This window comes from Colletes latitarsis, chromosome 3 (assembly GCF_051014445.1).
Source record: "Colletes latitarsis isolate SP2378_abdomen chromosome 3, iyColLati1, whole genome shotgun sequence".
NCBI classification, from domain to species: Eukaryota; Metazoa; Arthropoda; class Insecta; order Hymenoptera; family Colletidae; genus Colletes; species Colletes latitarsis.
The window spans coordinates 29,689,893-29,716,694 of NC_135136.1; the positions used below are offsets into that span (position 1 = coordinate 29,689,893).

Here is a 26,802-nt window from a genome sequence, read left to right on the forward strand (position 1 = left end):
GGCCCGCAAAATTTGGCACTTCGTATGAATCTGCAATACTTGAATCGCTATTGAGAAGTAGGAAGAAACTCCAAACTCCTCGGGTTAGAATATAATTAGAATTTAATAAGTAGAGTTAATAAGAAGAGAGTTTCTAGAATATTACAGCAGGACAGAATTATTATATAGGGTATTTGGCCACCCCTGGGAAAAATTTCAACAAGAGATTCTACAGGCAAAAATAAAACGAAAATTAAGAATATCAATTTCTTGACTGAGGTTTCGTTAAAAAGTTATTTAAAAATTAAATTAAAAAATTTCAAATCATTCTGAAAAAATTATTTTTGGTTACGGGACTCAATTACAATCATTTTTTATCATTACATATACCTCCGAAATCCTACGCATTTTCGAGAAAAAAATTCCTTACCGAAAATCTAATTTCAGGCCAGAAATGTCACTCGAAAATTTCATGCGTATCTTTAAAACGTCATAACTTTTGAACGGATTGAAGGATTTTAATGTTTCAAACGGCAAATAACGCGTATTTTGATGAAGAATATGTAGGAATTCTGACAATATTGAAAAAATTGTCCCTTAACCCCGTGAAGTTAAAAAATCTTCACAAAAATGGTCTAATTTTCAAAGAGCCATAACTTCTACAATAATGAACGTATCTCAATGAAATTTAGTATGGAAGTAGAGTTCGCGGATACGTACAAAAAAGTAATGAATAAAATTTCCGATGGACGTCAAAGAAATTTATTAAAAATGAAAAACGAATTTATAAGAAAAATCGATAGGGGTAGGTGCCTAAATTTTTCGACGAAAAAAAAGATTTCAAATCATTCTGGAAAAATTATTTTCTACTGCAGGGGCCAATTACAATCATTTTTGGTCAATAGACATACCCCCGAAATCCGACGTATTTTCGAGAAAAAAAATTCATTACTGAAAATATAATGTCTAACCATAACTGTCTGTTACCCTGAAAATTGAAAAGTTTCAAATCATTCTGAAAAATTTATTTTCGATTGAAGGGGTCAATTATAATCATTTTTGGTGAATAGACATACTCCTGAAATCCTACTCACTTTCTAGAAAAAAATTCGAGAAAGTGTGAAATTTGTCGACAAAATTAAAAAATTTCAAATCGTTCTAAAAAAATTATTTTTGGTTGCTGGGGTCAATTATAATCATTTTTGGAGAATATACATACCTCCGAAATCCTGCGCATTTTCGAGAAAAAAATTCAGTATGGGCGGATGTTTAAACGTTAATAACTTTTTAACGAAGCCTCCATCAACAAATTCGTATTCTTGATTTTCGTTCTATTTTGACCTCTAGTATCTCCCATTAAAGTGTTCTCAGGGGTGGCCGAACACCCTGTATTAGATAGTTGCCAATTTATTGCACAATCTCGTTTTGTTGAGTTATACTTGCATGCATTGTTTTATAAATTCTTTATTTGAGTGACTTTGTTAATACAGATCAGAAAAAAATAAAATTAAAAACATAGGAACAAAAACGATTAAAAAAAGAAGAGATTAAAAAAATCAATAGCTGTGTAAGATGTGGTTTAAACATATCAATAAATACTGTAAAAGGAAATATCAGGCAAAATACCTAAAATGAAGGCTAGTTAACTATCTACAATGGAAAAAGTACATTTTATAGATAAGACAAAAATGAATTTTGATATATCGATCAACAAAATATCTGTTCGTGTCGTACCAAGATTTCTACTTTGTTATTTATAAGTCCCATTTATATTAAAATTTTCCTTTTCAAAAATTTTTTATTTATCTACTTTTATTGGAACTTAGAAATTGGCCTAGTTGGATCGGGCCATCGAAACCGTTGAAATTGATATGATATTAATGGTTCAATAAAACTGGAGATATTAGTCTTTCCAAAGGAGATAGACGAACCTGTAAAAATTAATTTCCTCGAACGAGTCCAACGACACTTTCGAAATAGGCTCGATCGAAAGAGTTCATTATTTCCACTTAACGTCGGTCGTATATCATGTACATATTAAATTGCTCGAATGCGCCAGCACGTTATGTTCCGGTTTCCCGTACAAAGAATTACGTTCGGCCGTCTGTTCTCTCGAAAGACACATACACTCCCGTGTATTAACGGTTCTGGAAACGATCCAACGCTGGTCCGCTGTTCTCCAGGAGTTGTAGCGCAACTAGGAGGAGCTCGATGGAAATTCCGATCACGTACAGCTGATTGGTCGGATGCGTACAGAGTGCCAGGCCACCGTCGTTGCACCTCGAACTCTGAGATTCTTTGTTCGGTTCGGTTGATCTGATTTCGACAGACGCGACGTTGAAGCTTTGCCCAGACGAGATTGGTGTGAGCCCAGGGCTTTCGAATCGTGGGCCGCAGAAACATCCCAATTTTTATCACTTCACAGTCGATAACAAATATATTCTAATCGAAAGAAATTTTGAAAAATTTTATTATGGAGAAATACGTTCTAAAATCGCTACGTAAAAGTAGATACCTACTCGTCGTGTGTAAAGATCTGTAAAATGTTTCAAATAAATTGTATTATATTATGTCAGATATTTTGAAAGCTCAGATATTTTAGATAGTTTATGTAATTATTATCTTCGATTAAAGTAGTGTGAATCCCTTAACGTACGATTTAATTCCAAATAATTTTTCAAACTTATACTATTTAATTTTGTTTAAATTTATTCGTACAAGGAATGATCACGAAAAAGAATAAATTTGTTGTACTAATACCTCGTGAATGGGAGATTCTAGAGGTCAAAATAGGACTAAAATCAAGAATACCAATTTGTTGATGGAGGCTTCGTTAAAAAGTTATTAATATTTAAAGTTCTTCCCGTACTGAATTTTTTTCTCGAAAATGTACAAGATTTCGGGGGTATATCTATTCACCAAAAATGATTATAGATGACCCCTTCAATTGAAAATAATTTTTCTAGAACGATTTGAAATTTTTTAATTTTATCGAAAAGTTTCACACCTTCTCAAATTTTTTTCTAGAAAATGGGTAAGATTTCAGGGGTATGTCTATCGACCAAACATGATTGCAATTGGTCCCTGCAACCGAAAATAATTTTTTCAGAACGATTTGAAACACGTGAAATTTCAGGGGAATCATTCATTCATGATCAGACATTACATTTTCGCTAACGAATTTTTTTCTCGAAACTGGGTAGGATTTCGAGGGTATATCTATTCACCAAAAATGATTGTAATCAACCTATGCAACTAAAAATAATTTTTTCAGAATAGTTCGAAATTTTTTAATAATTTGTTAACGAAGCCTTAGTCAAGAAATTGGTATTCTTGATTTTCATCTTATTTTGGCCTCTAGAATCTCCCATTAAAATTTTTCCCAGAGGTGCTCTAAATTCTAGTATAAAAATTCGGCACGAGCTCATGGAACAACCTAATATTTTAGAATTTTCTAATACTATCTTTTCAATATTATACTGTTAGAATACTGTCAAGTAGCAAAGTATCTTTGATGTACCTTTCCTTATCGCGCCTACTTATGTAAATATGGAATTATTTTGAGTTATACAATCGCGCTGGTAGGCAATTAGGTCAGACGCATTTACCGCAGCGCAAACACCGTCAAAAGCTTCTACGTTGGGAAACAGCGGGTTACGCCTTTGTGGCGAGGCAATCTCCTGCTCGAGGCTCGAAGAAAGCACTGTCAATACCTTCAATCCTTATCCGGTGCGAAGTTACGGCGCTCGAGTTGACGTGCATTCCTTTCAGCCAAGAAATGCCAACCGTTCGTGACAAAAAGTTACACATTTATTCTAGAAGATGCTCGACCCAAATAATCCTCGCTTTTTTAAAATTATTCTATTATTAAATACTTCGTGCTACGCCAAATACACAGACTGTGAATCGGTTTTTAGATTTTATTCAATATTTTCTTAATTATGTTGGTCAAAGGTAAAGTTCGCGTAGGAAAACTTCAGATGAGTTTAATTACTTGAGGGAGTATTCTAGCCTAGAGGTTCATTTTTTTTTATCAAAAAAAAAGTGTAAATTTCTTAATTTCGACATTTTGCATAGATATTTATTTATGTTTTATAAATGTTCATTTTTTTCAAGTAAAACTAATCTAAACTGCTTTGAGTTTTGAATATCGATTTTCTCGACTTTTTTTCATGTTTAGCGAGCTGAAAAAAACAGTAAAGAAAATTCTTCTTTATTTATTTCGGTTCACACACAATAAAACGAGTAACAAGTTTAAAAAACAACGAATATTGTTTGTATAAATCAAAAGTACAATGTTTCGAGTATATTCCGAAAACAATGTCGAAATTAAGACTGAAACGACAAAGTTACAGTCTGTTTAGTGAAACCTGTTAGAATTGAAAACAGCAAGTGGTTGAAGCTGTGCATCAATTTTAGCACCAATCTGCTTCTTCCAAACATGTGCAAGATCACCTTTTACCTATTTACAAAAACCTGTTTAAAGTCGATCTGTTAGAAAAGTGGATGGATACCCACAGAATGTCAACGATAGCTTTGTCTTTGTCTCCATTGCAGTTCAGAAACTTGAAATTGCATTTTATCTGGCCGCCATATCAAAAATAGTGGAAACGACGGATATCGTGATTGGACAGCAATATAGAGAAGCAGTGACAGCTTGTAGCTAGGTTTTTTATTAATTTATTTTAAATTTGGATTTGTGTCTACGACGACGAATACTATTGGAGAAAATGGAGAAATAATATTTTCGATATGTAGTAAAAAGTATTCGCTTCGAAATAAGAAATCTTGTACAGTATTGACAAAACTGGACATCGATCGATTACTATTTTGAAACTAGACTTTTCATCACATAGAAAAAAATATTAAATATATTTTAATATATTTAAATATATTTTAATATTTTACAAAATATTATACAAAAAAATGTCACTCCGCATTTTCGATTTATTTTTTCACGTAGATTCACCCCCTTTCCGCTTGAACCATCAGTTCGGCCACCACTGGGAAAAATTTTAATGAGGGATTCTAGAGGCCAAAATAAGACGAAAATCAAGAATACCAATTTATTGATGAAGGTTTTGTTTAACACTTATTAACGTTTAAAGTTTCGACCGTACTGAATTTTTTTCTTGAAAATGCGCAAGATTTCGGGGATATGTCTATTCACCAAAAATTATTGTAATTGACCCCTGCAACCGAAAATAATTTTTCCAAAACGATTTGAAATTTTTTTTTTCCGTCGAAAAATTTCACACCTTCTCGAATTTTTTTCTAGAAAGTGGGTAGGATTTTAGGGGTATGTCTATTCACCAAAAATGATTGTAATTAACCTCCGCTACTGAAAATAATTTTTTTAGAATTAATTAAAAAATTTTTTTTCGTCGAACAATTTAGGCACCTACCCCCTGTCGATTTTTCTTAAAAATTGGTTTTTCAGTTTTATTAACTTTGTTTGATGCTCTACAGAAAAGTTGTCTAATACTTTTTTGTAGGTACCCATGAACTCTACTTCAGAAAAAAGTTTCATTGAAATATATTCACAATTGTAGGGGTTATGGCTGTTTGAAAATTGGACCATTTTTATGGGGTTTTTCTCATTTTGCGGGATCAAGGACCAACTTTTCGTATATTTTTGCGATTCGTACATATTCTCCACCAAAATACGCGTAGTTTGCTTTTTTAAACATTAAAATCATCCAATCCGTTCAGAAGTTATCACGTTTTAAAGATTCGCATGAAAATTTGGGCAGACATTCCTTGGCCAGAAATTATATTTTCGGTAAGGAATTTTTTTCTCGAAACTGAGTAGGATTTCGGAAGTATGTGTATTCACCAAAAATGATTGTAATTAACCCCCGCAACCGAAAATAATTTTTCCAGAACGATTTGAATTGTTAATAACTTTTTAACGAAGCCTCAGTCAAGAAATTGATATTCTTGATTTTCGTTTCATTTTGGCCTCTAGAATCCCCCATTAGAATTTTTCCCAAGGGTGGTCGAACACCCTGTATAGTAACAACAGCGTGAATTGTATCCTTTTCTTGAACCAATGCATTAGCCGATTGGTTTTACTAGTGCAATGTAGAACTATAGTATGACTTCAATTTTTCTGTTAAAAGGAACACGACTGTACGCATTTAACATCGTTTCTATAAAGGTACAAAAGGAAATCGTGAAATAATGGGTAAAAGTGCAAAAAGTTTCTGCTCTTTTATTGTAACACATTTATATCTCAAAGACAAACTATGTTGGATTCAAATATTTTAACTTTAGAATAAGGATGTTAAATTACTTAACTAATATTATATTTTCCATTGCTTTTTAAAATATTAAATTTCCAATCCTAATTAAATTATCGTAGTTCGCCTCAGAGGTAGAGATACAGAGTTCAATTCGTTAAAAGCACGCTTTAAGTGAAAGGATTAACATACAAAAAGTATAAATTATTTTTCATTTTTTCAGTAAAAATTATCAGATTTTACTGAGAGAATATTAGAACAAATTTCTATAATTTTCAATGCTGTACGTAGCATTCTTTCTTTATCATTGTATAGGAAAAAAACAAGATAAGGTAAATATAAGTTTGTAGTTAAAAAGTAAGAGATTACGGATTTCTACTGTATCGAATCATCAAATTTTCTATATTCTTCATTTTCATAGACCACCCTATGTGCACAACCATTTCAAGGATTTAAATTCCAGTACGATTTGTTACATCGATTTTGTGAAATTCTATTTCAGTCCTGTTACTGGTAGAAACTGGCTGGTTATGCGCAGGTGTGACGTGGTTAGCACACTACTACCAAACTTGTCCCATCGACCAAGTCAGAGATGTAATGTTAGGTAAGTCCAATAACACAGGGAAAATTATAAATAATACTTTCCTATTTAGTTTTTGTATTTTATCGATATCAATACTTGTGAATTAAGTTTATGAAAAGTACTGCGGTCTATCGCTTAAATGCGCTTCTTTTGTCTCAAAAAAGATATTTTTCTTACAATACTGGTTATAAACTGTTAATCTAAGAAAGAATTGAATTAAAAGTTGCACACAATTTTGACGAAGTTAACATCTGTTACTAGAATGACGTAAAAATATTTAAATAAACCATAGTGTTTTTCATATACTCTACAACTAAATATAACTATAACCTAATACAACTAAATAGTGCAACTAAATATAACTATAGCCTAATTAATATTAAGTTAATCAAAGTGTAATAATATTTTCAAGCTTGATATTACTTTTGTATAGCCTACTATGAATTGTCATATTTTATGTGATGTCCTATGTCATTTTTTAAATAATTATTATTAAAGTTTAAAAATGCACACCTGTCTTTGGCGTGTTACAAAAGTACGAAGAGAAACTTAAATTATCCAATCGAATCGCTTCTTTGTTCGCTGGACACGTTTTTAGAAGTTTTCCGCTCATCATTTCGCGATATGGCGTGAATTTCTCGCGAGTAAAAGGTTCAGTACTTTTTAAATTTCCGTACGAATAAGAAAATCTCATTTGAGCTGACTTTTTATGGGAATAGTGAATCTTACGTTACGTAGATTTCGTACAAATAAAATTCCTGTTTCGAAGTAAATCACTGCGCCAAACGTCGTAAAAGACAAGATTTAAGGTCAGATTTCTTATTACTTCTTGCAACTATATAGGGTGTTCGGTTACCTCTGGGAAAAATGTTAATGGGAGATTCTAGAGGCCAAAATAAGACGAAAATCAAGAATACCAATTTGTTGATTGAGGCTTCGTCAAAAAGTTATTAACGTTTAAATTTGCGCCTATAGATAGGCAACCTGTGTACAGCTGCGTACGCGTGATAGTGGCTCTCACTCAGAAAACTGTAAGGCTGTCGATACGTCAGTAAACAGAATTTCTCATGCTGAGTGATTGCCGTTTTACAGACGCAACTTTAAACGTTAATAACTTTTTAACGAAGCCTCAATCAACAAATTGGTACTCTTGATTTTCGTTTTATTTTGATCTCTAGAACCTCCCATTGAAATTTTTCCCAAAGGTGGCCGAACACTCTGTATTTTCGCGTGGTTGATCTTTATTTGAATTGCTATATAACCGTCGGCGAGCAACGCTCCTTCCGCAATCAGAACGGTTCGATTTTAGTCGAACATGCACCGTAGGTTTAGTGGTATCGAATTGGTGCGTATTGGCGTCCGTGATGGTGACAGTATGGTGCACGTACGACGCCGCTGGCAGATCTTGGGTAAAAATGAAGAAATATCAACGCAGTATGAGGGAAGCAGAGTCAAGATGCGGTAAATTGCATTACAACCGGAGCGGCAGCAGAAACAGAAACTGGCGACAAAGGTAATAGCTTGCGATCCTTGTTTTGGCTTCGACGTCTGACTTATTACTTTTCACCTCTACTGAGACCTTTACTACTCGACGTTCTCTTACTACGGGCGATCGTAAAAGTCTCCGCGCGCTCTACTAATTTGCAATTTTCTAACGTATACGAACGTCGAGAATTATTTAAAATTTTCTAGGTATTTTCACAAGGACATTTACATTCTCACGCGCATTTATCTCTCATGTCAATAGATTCAGTTTTAAATTGTCTTCGATTGATCGTGAACTCTTATTGTACCACCTTGGACTTTTTTACGAGCACATAATCCAAAAACTTTGTATTTAAACTTTTTTAACATTTTATTCTTACGTTGTTTACCTAATTCGCATTAAAATTACCTTTATAACCTTATTTTGATTATCATGTATTATTACTTTGTACACTAATAGAGCTTCATGTTATTGAATAAATAAATTACTTGGACTCTTACAGTTTCTGGTTACAGCCAGTTGCAAAAGTTGTATTTTGGTCTAGTAGTTTGAATTTTTATATAAAATACGAATATCGAGAATAAGAATAAAAAATAGTTTAAAGTGGCTACCAGGACTCTTATATTTAATTGTAATTTGCATTTTTCTAGAGAATATGAACATCGAGAATTATTAAAAATTTTCTAGGTATGAAATTGTTCGTCTGTTGATAATAAAAAATAGTTTAAAATCACTACTAAGACCCTTGCATTTTATTGTAATTTGCATTTTTATACAGAATACGAATTTCGAGAAGATATTTGAAATTTCCTAGGTATTAAATTGCCTGTCGGTTAATAATAAGAAATATTTTGAAACACGCAATATTTTTCAAACTCGTTCACAAGAATAAATGCTTACAGAATACAATGTTAGGAAAATTTAGATATAAACATCGCAAGTAAGATTACATTATTTAGACCGAAATTAGTAAAATCATATTACTTATCGCGTGTGTTTTCAACGTTACCGTGACATCACATCCAGAACAATAGTTTATTCGGTACGCTATAAAATCTAATTTTGCGGATTTTAATGTAATATTCGTCCACGCGGCTAGCAGTTTTAGTTTAGGTAATAGAATACGCGTATCACTTAAAACAATACCAAGTCAGACAATTATACCTTCATATATCATTAACCCCTTAACGCTCATATTTTTCGGGTTAACCAAGAATGATCAGTTTTCTTTATTGGATTTGTTTCTAAAAATGCAATTTTTGTTACTTACAATATTATATTCAACGTATAATTTGAAAGAAAACAAATATTATCATCCCTTAAACAAATATCGTTTTTCAAAGCTGTCAGACTCAGGCATGAACGTTAAGGGGTTAAGAATATACATTTCTCATCACTTTTATTTGCTAATAATTTATCCTCTGAATTTCTTAAAAGAAGACTAAGATGAATATAATAATTAGTACAAAAATATCTCGGTTTCTTGGAGCTCATAATTTCCTTTTATACGTTTCTTTAAATACTTTTTCCAGAAACGAAATAATATTCACTAAACGTTTTAAAGAGATCACGGTTTTGCCCCAATTTATTGTATAAAAAACTAATGTCTGCTCTATTTTGGTAACTTATACCTCCGTATAAATGTAGCCTCCAAAGTATAAAGGAGGTCAGCCGAATATATTTTCATTAGAGTATATAGATAAAAAATATAGTCCATTTAAGTCAGGAAGTTTTTATAAAGAAGATATTATGCGGCTCGTAGGAAGATAAAAAACTAACGTACGCGAAATGGTCCATTTATATCGATTACCGAAGTATTTCCATTGTTTTTGATGATAGATTATCAAAGAAAAGCTTCTAAACGGTGAATTTTTCATTCTACGCGACGAACACTTTCGCCATTACATTTTTCGTGGTTTGAAATCCACTTTAGTTTTCAGACAAAATAAAAACCACGTTGTATTTGCCGTGAATAAAAATGATATAACGAAATCGTACGTTATATCACACCAAACGTTATATTATATATATTTATTGGAATATTTGGAAATAAAACGTGTTGAAAGCTGTGCTTGACACTGGAAGGCCACATGCCTGCAGGCTACGTGTTTTCTGTTTCCCAGCGGAGCATTTTATAACGCGGAAAATTCGTCAAATTTCAAATGTGATTTATTTATAAATTTTTCAATGAAATCCTACTATCTACTGCACGCTCGAGTTATTATTAGTATTCATTTGTCGTTCGTTAAAAAAAGATACGCGCGTACATGGGTTGCAATTAAAAGAATATCGACGATCAAATTTTGAGAACAATCGCATTTAAATATATTTACCAACACTTTCTCTTGGGCATTTTCTCACTGTAACAAACAACAGAGATATTTGGTATTATCAAAAATAAATGGACCCGCTGTGTGCATAAAAATGGAATTTTTACAGCGTTTCTCAAACTGATGTTTATGGACCCATGAATTTTTGTTTGAAAATAAGAAACATGCTTTCTGGTATGTTTTATTCTTATTAGTGGGATATTCTGGCTTTTATCTAATGGATTATTCATGAATTTTTTGTTCGTACACAATTCATGATACCTATTTCAAAATTTTCGTACGTATCTACGTACATTTTAAAAACTAATTTTTCTCATAAAGAAATAATTACTTATTGAAGTGAAATTATTTACAATTTTATAAATATTAGGATTTTTCCATTGCAAATGATTTGCAACTTGTAAGTTTAAGTTACACGTACTTTTATATTTGGTTCCTACATTTAAATATTGCAAAACTTGTAGAAAAAAATTAGTTTATTCACATTATAAAGATCTGTTGATAATTTCAATTCGCTAGAAATTACTATAAGATTTATTTGTAATATTAACACAATTTTTGCTGTTTAAAAAGATGTACCAAATAAACGTTAGTCTCTATTAAATGTGATATGATGTGAAAAAGGAACATTGACATACATTCACTCACAATATCTTTTTATCCCTAGTATTCGATTCATTTTTCACAATAATCCATAGATCCTTTTGATCAACATAAAATCACTTAGAATAGGTTTATCGTAGATTTATTTTTCAGTTGTGAAAGCAATACAGAAAGAATTCGAGCGAAAAACATAACGATCGTAGATTTCATTATAACAGTATGCAATAACCTTGCATTTCAAAATTATCAGACTCTTTGATCGTTCAGAGCTCTCCTTCGACTGTAATAAAAACAATAATGCCCCTTAATTCATATTTTCCGTCGTTTTCGTGATAAAACCTCAATAATTCTATAATTGCCGCTTATAAATCTCCTTAACCTGAACTCCACGTTAATTATATTTCGCAATCATTATTACAAGTAGCTGTTTCAAGCATTTTCTCAAACATGAAAGAATTCTGTGAGAAGTACGTGTAATGTTGGATTATTTCGTAATAAGTGAGCAACGACAGGTATATAATATTTTTCGTTTAATCAATGTTTCGTTTGCTTGGGTGAGCAGCTCCCTTCAAGAAATAAATTTTAATAACTCGTATAATTTTTACATACAGAGTGTTCGGTCACCTTTGGAAAAAATTTTAATGGGAGATTCTAGAGGCCAAAACAAGACGAAAATTAAGAATATCAATTTCTTGACTGAGGCTTCATTAAAAAGTTATTTAAAAATTAATTAAATTACTATTCTTGATTTTCGTTTTTTTTTTTTGCCTCTATACTCGACATAATCGTGGAAACGTCGATACGATGCGTGTATTATCGCAGAAGATAATAATTTTCATTTATTCCTTTTCGTAAGTTTTAAACATTTCTAAAATGTAGTACTTTATTACAAATAAAAAGTGAACCTTTTCCCACACTTATACACATCTACACAATACATATATTGATGTACATATTGTTTTTTTTCAATACGATAAAATGATACTGCACACACTATAAAACAACTCTGAAGCATTATGGACTCCTCACCTTTAATAGTTTCTTTTATATTACAATTTCTACATTTTTATTTCAAGAACTATAGTACAATTTCAATATTTTTACTACAGAAATTAAATAAATTTTAACGTTTTACTTCGGTATCGTGAGCTTTCTCCTCTTTCTAATTGTTTTAGAATCAAATTCTTGAAGAGCTTTTCGTGCTTTCCATTTGCTGCAACGTACACGTACATAGTTTTCAGATAATTTTCGTTTCTATTGAGTTCACCCATTTTCTAACGGATGAATCTCCTACTTTTTTCCAGACACATTACGAATCGAAATTCTTCCCTTCAGCAAGAACATTATTCTCTTTCGAATACAATTTGTAATCGATTTTACGAACGCTTTAATTATAATATGTTCCCTCACATTTTATCAGAAACTCTTACTACTATACTTTTACGTGATATGAAATTATAATAAATAAGTGATATGAAATTATAATTTACATCGCAAAATTACAAGTAGGATAAAATAAAACTGTTAATAAACATTTCTCTTGTAAATGAATCATCCAGAAAAATTTGTTAGAAAAACGTTCTTGTTTGCATTGCACTGGATATGTTTTCAAAATCTTGACCAATTAGCCTCGTAAACCAGTATACGATAACGAATGCTTTACAGCTAAAAAGAGATTAAACTTCGCCCGAGCGTAAAAATTTATTCGATCTCATAACTTCCACACGCGTGAACGAAGCATGGAACTACATGGTATAACTCCATTTCGAGGGCATTACGCTACATTTTGTTGGGATTGTGTTTGGTTCATTTTAAACAATTGTAAACAACTCATTATTATTTCAACACATTTATTTCTATTTTAACAATGAACGTGGATAGGTATTTTTACACGTGTTCCCGCACAACGCCATTACACCCTACCGTCCACTCTACCACGGGATTCCCCCTCGTATCTCCGTTCCAACGCTACCAACCACAATCAGTAAAAATAACTACACACATTTTTCCTACTAACTTCGGTCACAATCTTGTGAACGAACGTTTGGCAGCCTCCTCTGCCAGTTGCACAGCCTCCGCCAGTTACTTCCTCATACAATGACGTTTCTCGCCTATACACGATGACAGCTGGCTGACGTATTCACTCTGCTATTGTTATCTACCGACTCCGACACTAATTCCGGTGCTTCAGATATCTCCAACTCTACCAACAGTATTGTATCGTACCGGGGTTGATAACTTATCAGTAGACTGCGGATCTTTATGCAAATTCATATTTTTATTAATAGAATTATTAACATTAGATTTACGGAAGCCGTCAATTTGACGGATGTTAGATTCCATATTTAAAATTGCAGAACGCGTAAATATTATTTTTTAACTTATGTTGAATTTGTTTGATGCAATGGCATGAATGCATATTCTAATTAAAAGAAAAATCGTATTTTAAGGTAACCGTCAAGATATTACCGTCATCTAATTTCTCGAAACTTCCTTTCAGTATGGAACTTTGTTTTATTTTTATATAAATTTAATGATACATCCCATATAGCAAGTCTTGGTTCTACAAGATTAGTTACTAATTCTGAATCAATTTCTTTAACACGTTGACTGCCAGAGTAAACACTTAAAATTGTTTACGAGACCACAACTTTGATTTTAAACGATTGTAAACTACCTGAAAGTCATAGTATTTATTCTTTCCCAGACATTCACGAATCCTATCGAAATTTATTTTCTTCGACATCTCAACTTGAGAATTCATTTTGTTAAGTAGAAATGTATTTAATTTGAATTAGACCAATTAAGAATATAAAACCACATTTTACTAATAAAATAGTAAATGTTTACCTGGAACATATTTATTTAAGTAAACATATGAGCAAATATTACATGTTGCGAAACAGGACAGGTTTGGTTATATCATAAGAGAAAAGGGAAAATAAAAAGAAATACATATGCAAAGTGGCCTATGTAACTTGTGCACCTCTATAACTTCCACAGAATTGCTCAAAAAAATGTTATATAAAAGAAATTGCATGGTTTGAAAGGGTACACTATCTAGTGCATTTGTCTTTTTCATAGGTGAAGGTCTTTCGGAGATTTGAAGGTTAACTTTGTTTTTTTAAATAGAATAATATAATTTTTTATACCACAATATGCAAGAATATTAAATTCTGAATAGAAAGTGTTGATCTGTATTAGCTCAAAACATAATAACTAATGGGAAATTTCACTTTATTTCTTGAAAATAATTTTTCCAGAACGATTTGAATTTTTTTTTTTCGCTGAAGAATTTAGACGTCTTGTCGATTTTTCTTACAAATACGTTTTTCATTTTTAGTAATTTTGTTTGACGCCTTACAGAAAAGTTGTCTAATACTTTTTTGTAGGTACCCATGAGCACTATTTTCATTCCAAATTTCATTGAAATATATTCACTATTGTGGGAGTTATGGAAGTTTGAAAAGTGGGCCATTTTTATGGGGTTTTTCTTATTTTGCAATGTCAAAGATCAACTTTACGAATATTTTTACGATTTCTACATATTCTTCACGTAAATACGCGTTGTTTGCATTTTGAAATATTAAAATCGTCCAATCCGTTCAGGAGTTATGGCATTTTAAAGATTCACATAAAATTTCGGGGGACCTTTTTCAGGCCTATGATTATATTTTTGGTAAGGAATTTTTTGTTCGAAAATGCGTAGGATTTCGAGGGTATGTCTATTGCCCAAAAATGATTGTAATTGACCACCCTAACCGAAAATGATTTTTCCGTGAATGATTTGAAATTTTTCAATTTAATTTTTTAATAACTTTTTATCGAAGCCTCAATCAACAAATTGGTATTCTTGATTTTCGTCTTATTTTGGCCTCTAATATCTCCCATTAAAATTTTTCCTATGGGTGGCCGAACACCCTGTAAATTTTTTTAGTTCCATAATACAAAATTCAGTTACCCGTATATGAGTGACGTGACAGTCAAAGTGTTAAAGCGTTTGAGTTGAACTCTATTATCACACAATATCGAACCAAAGTATCAGCACAGACTAATTTTTCATAATACAATCGTGTTTGACCCGGAAACGAAAAACGAAATTTTATTAGATCTCGTTTTAAAATAATAAAATTATAAAATAAGTCTCCAAATTATATGTACATGCAAAAAACTTGGAAATCGAACAATTTTTGGACCAGTAATCGTAGTAAATGAAAGTAACCAAAAATCGGTTCAGTACCAAACGCATTAAAAAGTATTTTTCCACAAATAACGCAAAAAGATATTGCAAAGAAGTACCGCGCTAGAAATTCTGCGCAAAATTCATCTTAGCCCAGAGTGTACGTAGCAAAGTTTGAGAAACGTTGGTCGAGCACATTAATTTTCGCCGTCTTACACGATCACTGGTAAAGCAATTAATACTTGGTGCTTGCAGAAAAGTGATACGCGCGTACCAGGATAGCTGGGACAACAGGTGTAGGCTGCTGTTTTGCTGCATGGGCAATTCCGATAGAAGCCGAGTAAGTGTCGCCAAGAGAACGCGAAACCCATCTGGCGTTTCCAATAAATGTGACACGTTTTCCAGAACTCGTTCGCGGACATCGCCAGGCTGTTGAGCGACTTCTTCCGCGACCTTGACGTGGTGCCATCGGACGTGGTGGCCGGGCTGGTGCTCCTTAGGAAGTTCCAGAAGGTCGAGAGAGAATTGATAGTGAAACAGCGGAAAAACGATACGTACGAGTTTCTGTCGGGCGTGCCAGTTACTCCTCGCACCAAATTCCTGTCCTTGACCGAGGACGGTGATCTGGGCCACTTTCAATTGGCCATTTATTATATGCACTTCGCCCTGGCAGCATACGGCTGGCCCATGTTCCTCTATAGTCATTCCACCGGTCTCTGTCAGTTGTGTGCAAGGTAATATCGTCCGGTAGCGTGGCGCCGTACGTTATCACGTCGTGAGCGATGCGATCGATTGATTTTCAGCAGTGTTTCAACGTCCATTTATTAACCAAACGGTCGCTGCTTGACGTTTAACCACGTGAAATTAATGGTACGGCGATGACATAAATCGGATTGATCGAACATTGTACGATTCTTTTTATTTTTAATAATATTAGGTCGCTGGGATATTTCTTCGCGTGATTAATACGAACATTTTGATTAACCAGATATCTGAAATAAAATTTGATCAGTTAACCGGGGATTAGTATATTTAAAGTTTTCAAGAGGGATATTCTAGTCTAAAGTTTCATTTTGTTGGTCTTTTTAAGAAGGTTTAGAATTTGTTTCGACTAAAAATAATTAAAACTGACTGAGTTATGTGTCACTGAACAAGGTTCCTTTAAAAAAAAGTTTCATCTATTGGCTGGCATGATCAATTAATTTTCAGCAGTGTTTCAACGTCCATTTATGTACGACGACGACATAAATCGGATTAATCGAACATTGTACGGTTCTTTCTATTTTTAATAATATTAGGTCGCTGGGATATTTCTTCGCGTGTTTAATACGAATTTTTTGATTAACCGGATATCTGGAACAAAATTCGATCAGTTAGCCGGGGATTAGTATATTTAAAATTTTCAAGAGGGGTATTCTAGTCTAAAGTTTCATTTTGTTGGTCTTTTTAAGAAGATTTACAATTTTCTTCGAGTAAAAATAATTAAAACTGACTGAGTTATGTGTCACTGAACAAGGTTCCTTTAAAAAAAAGTTTCATCTACTGGCTGGCATGATCAATTGATTTTCAACAGTGTTTCAACGTCCATTTATTAACCAAACGGTCGCTGCTTGACGTTTAACCACGTGAAATTAATGGTACGGCGATGACATAAATCGGATTGATCGAACATTGTACGATTCTTTCTATTTTTAATAATATTAGGTCGCTGGGATATTTCTTCGCGTGTTTAATACGAATTTTTTGATTAACCGGATATCTGGAACAAAATTCGATCAGTTAGCCGGGGATTAGTATATTTAAAATTTTCAAGAGGGGTATTCTAGTCTAAAGTTTCATTTTGTTGGTCTTTTTAAGAAGATTTACAATTTTCTTCGAGTAAAAATAATTAAAACTGACTGAGTTATGTGCCACTGAACAAGGTTCCTTTAAAAAAAAGTTTCATCTACTGGCTGGCATGATCAATTGATTTTCAACAGTGTTTCAACGTCCATTTATTAACCAAACGGTCGCTGCTTGACGTTTAACCACGTGAAATTAATGGTACGGCGATGACATAAATCGGATTGATCGAACATTGTACGATTCTTTTTATTTTTAATAATATTAGGTCGCTGGGATATTTCTTCGCGTGTTTAATACGAATTTTTTGATTAACCGGATATCTGGAACAAAATTCGATCAGTTAGCCGGGGATTAGTATATTTAAAATTTTCAAGAGGGGTATTCTAGTCTAAAGTTTCATTTTGTTGGTCTTTTTAAGAAGATTTACAATTTTCTTCGAGTAAAAATAATTAAAACTGACTGAGTTATGTGTCACTGAACAAGGTTCCTTTAAAAAAAAGTTTCATCTACTGGCTGGCATGATCAATTGATTTTCAACAGTGTTTCAACGTCCATTTATTAACCAAACGGTTGCTACTTGACGTTTAACCACGTGAAATTAATGGTACGGCGATGACATAAATCGGATTGATCGAACATTGTACGATTCTTTTTATTTTTAATAATATTAGGTCGCTGGGATATGTCTTCGCGTGTTTAATACGAATTTTTTGATTAACCGGATATCTGGAACAAAATTCGATCAGTTAGCCGGGGATTAGTATATTTAAAGTTTTCAAGAGGGGTATTCTAGTCTAAAGTTTCATTTTGTTGGTCTTTTTAAGAAGGTTTAGAATTTGTTTCGACTAAAAATAATTAAAACTGACTGAGTTATGTATCACTGAACAAGGTTCCTTTAAAAAAAGTTTCATCTACTGGCTGACACGATTACGATCATTTTGCTTATTCGAAATGAAATATCAAAAAAGTTATTGATTAGTATAATTGTGAGTATGAACCAAAAGAAAAAAAAGTAATAAAAATTTACAAAATGGTGGTACCGTGAATGTCGAATATCGATCTGGTTGACTTTTCTCCATGTTTAAGAAAACTATATTCATAGTTGCATATATAATATTTTATTTTAATGTATCAAAAATTCTAAAACAAGTAACTAATTACACAAAAAATAATGGCACTCCTTACCTTAACTCCTAATCTACTACTCACCATGTACACATAATTGTTACGCAGCAAATTTTGCAAATATCCCAGAGAAACTAGCAATTTCCTCGAACTTTTCTTCACGAATGATTTCTCTAAACTGAACTCGAACGTACAAGTTTAAACACTTATATCGCTTACTATTGTGCGTTTAGGAAACACAGTTTAGCTCTATAGAAAACATCGACTGAGAGTTACGAGTCCGCCGTTTCCTCCCTGTCGAAGTTTGATTATTTTGTTACAACTTTCTTATCTTATACTATGTAAAAACATAAGGAACGTGCTTTTATCATAGCAGAAAATAATTATGGTAAAAAACGTGCAATGTTTTCCAAATTATAAATTAGGTTGAGGAAAAAGAAATCCATTATTTTCACGTTTATTTCAAAACTTTATTTAACATGGTTTGGATTGTCGGATGTAGGTCAAATATGTACCATTTTGTTTTATAATTGGTTGCCATTCGATTTCGTTCCGTTTGGCCAAGGCGTCGCAGATGGAAACTCGATCCATCATGTTTTTTTTCATCAATTCATGTCTTACTCAAACATCGAGCTTCTTTTTAAATCCAGCATTATGTAAATGGTTTAAAACTGTTTTATGGTCCATCTTTAGCTCCTGGGTGATGCTACCACTGCTTTCATGTCGGTCTATCTCGATCGTTCCCAAGATTTTATCGACATTTTCGACGACGGTCCTATTTGTGCGAGGTGTAATTGCGCGTAATTGGCTGTCACAAAAAAAGTGTCTTTTTTGACACTCTTTATTTAACATTCTGAGTTTTGAGGAGTTTAATTTAGGACTTTTCTTCATTTCGTTTACAATTTTACATTTTCCTCTATCAGATAACTTGGGACCACTTCGATTCCCACTATCAAAATCTGATTCATTTATAAATCGTTTTACAATGCTTCTAACAGTAAAATCTACATTTCAACTGTTGTTAAGCGTCGGTGATCACTATACTAATACAAATATTCAAATTATTCGCTTCTTTCTACATTGAAAAATTTTCTTTCAAGCCCCTGTAAGACTGTTTCGACATTCCTCCCAGAAATCACGCCGCTACTCGGAGAAACACTGCTGGAATTTGTCAAATCGTTTAAAAGAACAGAGAAGAATAATGTTACAATTTTTGTCGCCAGATTACGATGCGGCTGTTTCCCGTGTCGCGGCCACGAAGATGGTGCGACAGTGGTGGAGGACAATTGTTGCCAGTGCAATTACGCTGCGCTAAGAAAGATGGTCGACGTCGCCGAGGTGGAGGTCATTTACGCCACTTTCCACGTCGACGTCGGTGAGACGCCGTTCTTCGTCGTGCTCGATTACACAAAAAAAAAGGTTTCGCGCGTTCCTTATTGATTCGCATGCACTGATAGTATTAGTTTTACGCTAGACTCGCAGAAAATAATTAATTAAATTCGATTTCCAATCGCCACGATGCGACGGAGATTAAAGCAACGGGGTCGCGTGCCGCGTCGCGTCGCGTTTCGCGATTAATTAAGAGCTAAATGGATCTCGTTGAGCTGGCCACTCGATGAATTTTTCAGCGGCCATTTAACGCGTCATCGCGTTGTAACGTGTACCACGATTGCTCAATGGCGAGATCGCGAAGATTTTCGTGTGCCAAAATTTAAGTTGGCCCGGACGAGCAAACGACCCGATCGATAAATAATTCACGTACTACTTCTTACCTCTGGTCCGTCGGTTGAAGTTAACTTTTGGCAACCGCGTTTCATTGAATAACAGCGTGATAAACGTTTCCTGTTTTAACGGAGGCAAAAAGAAAATTTAATTTAATAGTAAATGTTTCGACTCTAGTTCTAGTTATTTTCAGCTTAACGAAATACAAAATATTTAATGTAAAAAATTAAAGATGTATTGGAAACTTAACTATCTAGTCCAAGAATATTGCTATAAAAATATAATTATTTTTGTTATTTGACTTCTCAGTCAGTTTTGACGGAGGCAAATTTTAAAAAAAAATTTTCAGCTTAATTAAACACAAAATATTTGATGTAAAACATTAAAGATATATTGGAAACTTAACTATCTAGTCCAAGAATATTACTATAAAAATATAATTATTTTTGTTATTCGACTTCTTAGTCAGTTTTAACGGAGGCAAATTTTTAAAAAAAGGTTTAATTTAATATTAAATATTTCAACTCTAGATCTAGTTATTTTCAGCTTAACGAAACACAAAATATTTGATGTAAAAAATTAAAGATGTATTGGAAACTTAACTATCTAGTCCAAGAATATTGCTATAAAAATATAATTATTCTTGTTATTCGACTTCTTAGTCAGTTTTAACGGAGGCAAATTTTTAAAAAAGGTTTAATTTAATATTAAATATTTCAACTCTAGATCTAGTTACTTTCAGCTTAACGAAACACAAAATATTTAATGTAAAACATTAAAGATATATTGGAAACTTAACTATCTAGTCCAAGAATATATTACTATAAAAATATAAGGGATAATAGTAGTATAAGAACAAATTCTTTTAAGTAAAGAAAGAAAGAAGAAAATGGAGGATAATGAATTCTCATCTATGTGATGTTACAACATTTTCGCTGTTAATTATCTATTTTAAGAATATAGAAATACTTTATACATTTTATACAAAACCAATTTTTTAAGAATTTGCATCCTTTAACAATAATTCACATTGTGTAACTTCAGTTCAGTCCTTAAATAAAATTTAAAGAAAAATTGCAGAATTGTACAGAAGAAAGTAAAACATTCTTTAACACTAAACCTACCATGGCCAATCAAATGATCGTTTTTAAAATTTTGTTTAGAATTTCTAACATACAAATTATTTTAGCGCCATTTAACTTCACAGTTAACTTTACAGTGAATTTTCTCAATATTCACTTTTATTCTTATTGTTTGTTTTCTGAGAAAAATATACAGGGTGTTCGGCCACATCTGGGAAAAATTTTAATGTGAGATTCTAGGGATCAAAATAAGACACAAATCAAGAATACCAATTTGTTGATTGAGGCTTCGTTATAAAGTTATTAACTTTTAAAGTTCTACCTGTAGAACCACTATCGCGCGCACGCAGCTGTTCGCAGATTGCCGTTCTACAGGCGGAACTTCAAACGTTAATAATCTTATAACGAAGTCTTGATCAACAAATTGGTATTCTTGATTTTCGTCTCATTTTGGCCTCTAGAATCCCCCATTAAAATTTTTCCCAGGGGTGGCCGAACACCCTGTACAGGGAGGAGAGTGTTAAGAAAGAAGGTCAGTCTGGTAAAGACGTTGTTACCTTGAACAGTCCGTAAGAGAACGTGTCACAAGCAGTTTGATAAAGACGTGTTACCTTGAGCAGTCCTGTTAGAGACGTCGTTACGCACAGTCTGGTAAAGACGTAGTCGCGTGTTATAGTTCAGATCATTGTTGTAACAGTTCAGATAATTATTATATCTTTAACCTACGTGTGGCTACAGTAACCCACATCACTCGCGAATAAACGTTTAACCATTGTGGGGTAGCTTGACGGGTTATCATTTTACCCCCTAGCCCTCTCAAGTTCATACGTAAGAAGTAATATATCCTAGCTGGTCAGGATTGAATATACAGTAGAAAACACTGTTTCGATTGTTATTAAAGACGATCACTTGAGAAAATAAAGCTATCGGATAATATACCTCTAGCAATCGCTTTTACCCTTAACTGGAGCGAACTTAAACCGGAATGGTTAATCACCAATTTTGCGCTCTCTCTTTTTAAGGTTGTCGTTAGTATACGAGGAACCCTCAGCATGAAGGACGTGTTAACGGATCTGAACGCGGAGGGTGAAGTGTTACCATTGTCGCCGCCGAGAGACGACTGGCTGGGACACAAGGGGATGGTTCAAGCCGCCGAATATATTCGAAAAAAGCTGCTCGACGAAGAAATTATATCTCGTGCGCTCGCTAAGGTATCGCTTAACGTCGTCGTCGCCTTAAATGTAAATTCGTGTTGTCTCGATGTAAACGATGGCTCGTTTAAACGGAATAATTACACTTATCGTTGCACACGTACCCTATGTCGAATCACGAAGAGAATAGCTGGAAGGAAAAGATCCAAGCGCGATGATTACTTTCATACCTTTGATACACAGGGTGCCTCAGCACTTTGTAAACTAAACTGTATCAGGATCTTTTATACTATTCCTCAGTTTAGTCTTTAACAAGCTAAAGTAAAAAGTTTTTTCTGCTTGTTAAAGACTAGATGAATATTGTATTTTATTAATACAAGTTACTTAAACTACTATTATTTAGTTTATTTAGTAAAAATTTACTAATTTAAATTTGATGAAAGTTGCGACGGATTTTCATGTATTGTTATTAAAGTGAGAGGTGAGAATCGATTGAAAATATCTCATCAAATTTTGGGGGGGAATCGAGAATTTTGAGACACTTAATAATTATTTTCTTCGAGAAACAGAAATAGAAATTTCAGACATTTTCAAGATGAGATATTCAAGCGCAATTACTATTTCATAAACGAGTAATTGAGTGGAAATTGATGCATTGTGCGAGACAGTACACTTCGTCGTTTATGCTTGACACGACGACGGTAGAAATGGTCTTTGGTTTTTTAGTTGGAAATCGTTCAAATTACTTCTTCAGGACACGTCGAGAGGAACCCATCAGTTCGGTCTGGTTCTCGTTGGACATTCTTTAGGAGCGGGTACAGCGGCCATCCTGGCGATATTGCTCAAGCAAGACTACCCGGACTTGGTGTGCTTTTCGTTCGCTCCGCCGGGTGGTCTGTTGAGCATGCCTGCTCAGCAGTACACGCAAGAATTTATTACGTCCGTCGTGGTCGGGAAAGACGTCGTGCCCAGGATAGGTCTTCGACAAATGGAAAGTTTAAGGGCTGATCTTATCAACGCCATAAAGAGGAGCGTCGATCCGAAAGTACGTATTTCCTGAAACTCTTCTACTCGCTCTACATAAATATGAGTGTCATCCCAGACACAAGAGCACGTTTCAGTGACGCTCGAAATTGATCGAATATTTAATTTTATTATACTTGTTATTTAATCAAACTGTAACCTCTCATCATACATTTTTGGAAACGTAGTTAATACCCTGAAGTATTACATTAATACAAAAAATACGAAATATATTGAACGTAGTATTTATTAGAACAGTAGTCGAACAATACGCGTAATGTTGGATGTGTATGACTTAATATCAAATATAAAGGGTGTTCGGCCACCTTTGGGAAAAATTTTAATGGAAGATTCTAGAGGCCAAAATAAGACGAAAATCAAGAATACCAATTTGTTGATGGAGGCTTCGTTAAGAAGTTATGAACGTTTAAAGTTCTGCTCGTACTGAATTTTTTTCTCGAAAATGCGCAGAATTTCGAGGATATGTCTATTCACCAAAAATAATTGTAATGCAACCGAAAATAATTTTTTCAGAACGATTTGAAACACATGAAATTTCAGGGGAATCATTCATTCATGATCAGACATTATATTTTCGGTATCGTATTTTTTTCTCGAAACTGGGTAGGATTTCGGGGATACGTGTATTCACCAAAAATGATTGTAATCGAGTTCTGCAACCAAAAATAATTTTTTTAGAATGATTTGAAATTTTTTAATTTAATTTTTTAATAACTTTTTAACGAAGCCTCAGTCAAGAAATTGATATTCTTGATTTTCGTCTTATTTTGGCCTCTAGAATCTCCCATTAAAATTTTTCCCACGTGTGGCCGAACACCCTCTATACCTTGAAGTGTTACATTAGTACAAAAAATACGAAATATTAGGACGTCTCATAATTTCGTGCCCGTTCGACATTATCAAATTGACGAAAATAACCATTTGTGACTTAGAAAGGAAAAATTAAAAGTCAGTTCTGCGGATTTCTGAAATTTTAAACATACAGTGGAGTCTAGTTTTCCTCATTAGTTCGGATAATAGAGGTTTCGATATTTGGTAAATGGAGATCCAAGTACACATGGATAGTGTCAAACACAGCTAGAACCGAATAAAGTTGATTTAGAATAAACTTACTCGTTCAAAGAAAATTGCAAGTTTAAAGGTTTTGAATAAAATGTAATTATTTTCATTGATATGAATCATATACACATACGTTAAATATATTTATTTACTATTTCTCTTGATACAAGATAATTTACAAGCTTATTTATTACTAACAGTTATTTTGGAGCAAATTATGTATGTACGTAAAAGTAAACTACATGTTAGCGACCTACAAGAAACGAAAAATACGCTTTTGGATAATTGAAATGATACTCGACTTCAATTTGGATAATAGAGGCTCGCCCAGAAATTCAGATAAGCGAGGTTCCATTGTACCAACATTAACGATTCATGGATATTTGAAAAAAATAAGAGTTGTGTCAAAGCTCAAAATATTGGATCCACACTGAATAAATATAACAAAACTGAACCTTTCCTAAAACACTTAATAATAGAAGATAAGAAGTGAATTTTATACATCAATCTTCAGGCTTTTCCAATGGGTAAACAATTTGAAAATGTCAACGTATCGAAGAACAGTGTCGAATAACATTTCAATGAACGATCGATGAAGTTTTATAGCATCGATGTAATGGCTTTGCCAAAGAAAGAGAAGAGAGTTAACAAAAGAGAAGAGGTTTACTATTTTCTATAAAATTTCATAGTAAATTTGAAATATTGCTTTAAGTTTAGTACAAAACTTATGGGATGACCTAACATTTCTGAATTCTACAAGTTCGTGTGCCTTCGATTAACGTTATATTTAGATTCGATGTCATTGTGGAAAACCTCGCTGATCCATTAATAATAATATTAATAATGAAAAATATGAAGAATTTTGTATTGCGTTAGTGGTTACTATACCCATTTCTCTATTATTATATTTCATACGTATTGGTTGGAAATACAATTCCATTTCGATCATCTCTAATCAGCATCTGACGAACCCCATTTCTTGTCATTAAATACAGTACAATTACGTTACCGTCATCCAGGAGTGAGATTGTGCCATATTTCGAATATTTTTCAGTATATTTTAAAAAGAATTTCAATTTTTGTTTCGTAAACTACACACGTAGTAAAAGACAGTCTTCGATTTTCATTTCTTAAGAAACAATGTCTATTATCTATCGTCAGTGAGTCTCTGAAAAGTTCTTAGCATAATCTGATCCCATCGATCGGGGTTAGTTTGTACCAGTGAACTTTCCAACTAATTTCTTGTAATCGAATTATGAAGTCATATCACGAGTTATGCAATCGACTTACTGAATGTTTTCCTAATAATACTGGTCTGTTTTTCTTCTTTTTTAACACGTTAATTGCCACGGTGGTCATCAATCTAATATTTACAAATTTTTAAATAATATTAGCAAAAATGCTTTAAAATTACAAGTACGTCATTGAACTATTGAAACTTTCTGCTTTTGAGATTAAAATTTGAACAAATGTCGAATACATTTTTTAAAGTGAAAACCAAGCATGGCAGTCAACGTGTCAATTCGGATGAATTACTTGCTTCAGACGAAAATTTTCAGGTTAATTTTAAAATGTAAAACAATACTACAGCAAATAAAAAAGAATTGTTGTTCGAGAAGGTTAAATATAGTTATTGAAAATATTTATTGGTACCAGTGGTGGATTTAGAAGGGCTACAACAATTCTATAATTCCATCCCTAGAAATAAAAAACAAAAATAGAAACGTTAATGTTTCGATGATTGTTCAAAATTTACCAAAGAATAAAGAAATTGCTGAAAGCGATTCAAAGTCAGAAAATGCATATATATTTTTGGTCAATGGGAAGGGGTTGAAACCCTCGTAGTCTTCACCCTGTTAGATCTGCCACTGACTAGAATGCAAAATAGAAGCTTGAATCTTTATTAACCCCAGGAAGATTAAAGGCGGAGGAGCCTTGTCGAATCTACCGATAAATAAATTTGTTAAATGTACTACTTGCAAGCATATATTAATTTTATTAAAGAAATTATTAAAGAACAAATTATGAGTAATAAAACAAACCGTGTAAATTCAAAAATTAACAAGGATAATATAATTAAGAAACTAATAAGGCTAAGTTCTTCGGTTAAACTTTCATCACGAAACATTTAAATAAGTACATACTGCAAAACATATTATTTATGAGTTCAGGAGGCTGAAGAACTAAATTGAAACATATACAGGGTGTTCCACCACCTCTTGGAAAAATTGTAATGGGCGATTCTAAAGGCCAAAATAGGACAAAAGTCAAAAATACCAATTTGTTGATGGAGGCTTCATGAAAAAATTATTAACATTTAAAGTTGAATTTTTTTCTCGAAAATGCGTAGGATTTCGGGGGTATGTCTATT

The 26,802-nt window shown here is 33.0% G+C and overlaps 1 protein-coding gene across 14 annotated transcripts in view; it reads left to right on the forward strand.

Moving 5' to 3' along the window:
- Inae (inactivation no afterpotential E) overlaps positions 1-26,802 on the forward strand; it is a 204,326-nt gene that overhangs the window by 131,076 nt on the left and 46,448 nt on the right. For all 14 annotated transcript variants that reach the window (XM_076761843.1, XM_076784469.1, XM_076784470.1 and 11 more), the window contains 7 exons: positions 6,724-6,825; positions 8,131-8,317; positions 15,659-15,743; positions 15,809-16,137; positions 19,597-19,792; positions 22,200-22,388; positions 23,083-23,373. In XM_076761843.1, coding sequence (XP_076617958.1) covers positions 6,724-6,825; positions 8,131-8,317; positions 15,659-15,743; positions 15,809-16,137; positions 19,597-19,792; positions 22,200-22,388; positions 23,083-23,373 — 1,379 coding nt within the window. The remainder of the gene's footprint in view (positions 1-6,723; positions 6,826-8,130; positions 8,318-15,658; positions 15,744-15,808; positions 16,138-19,596; positions 19,793-22,199; positions 22,389-23,082; positions 23,374-26,802) is intronic.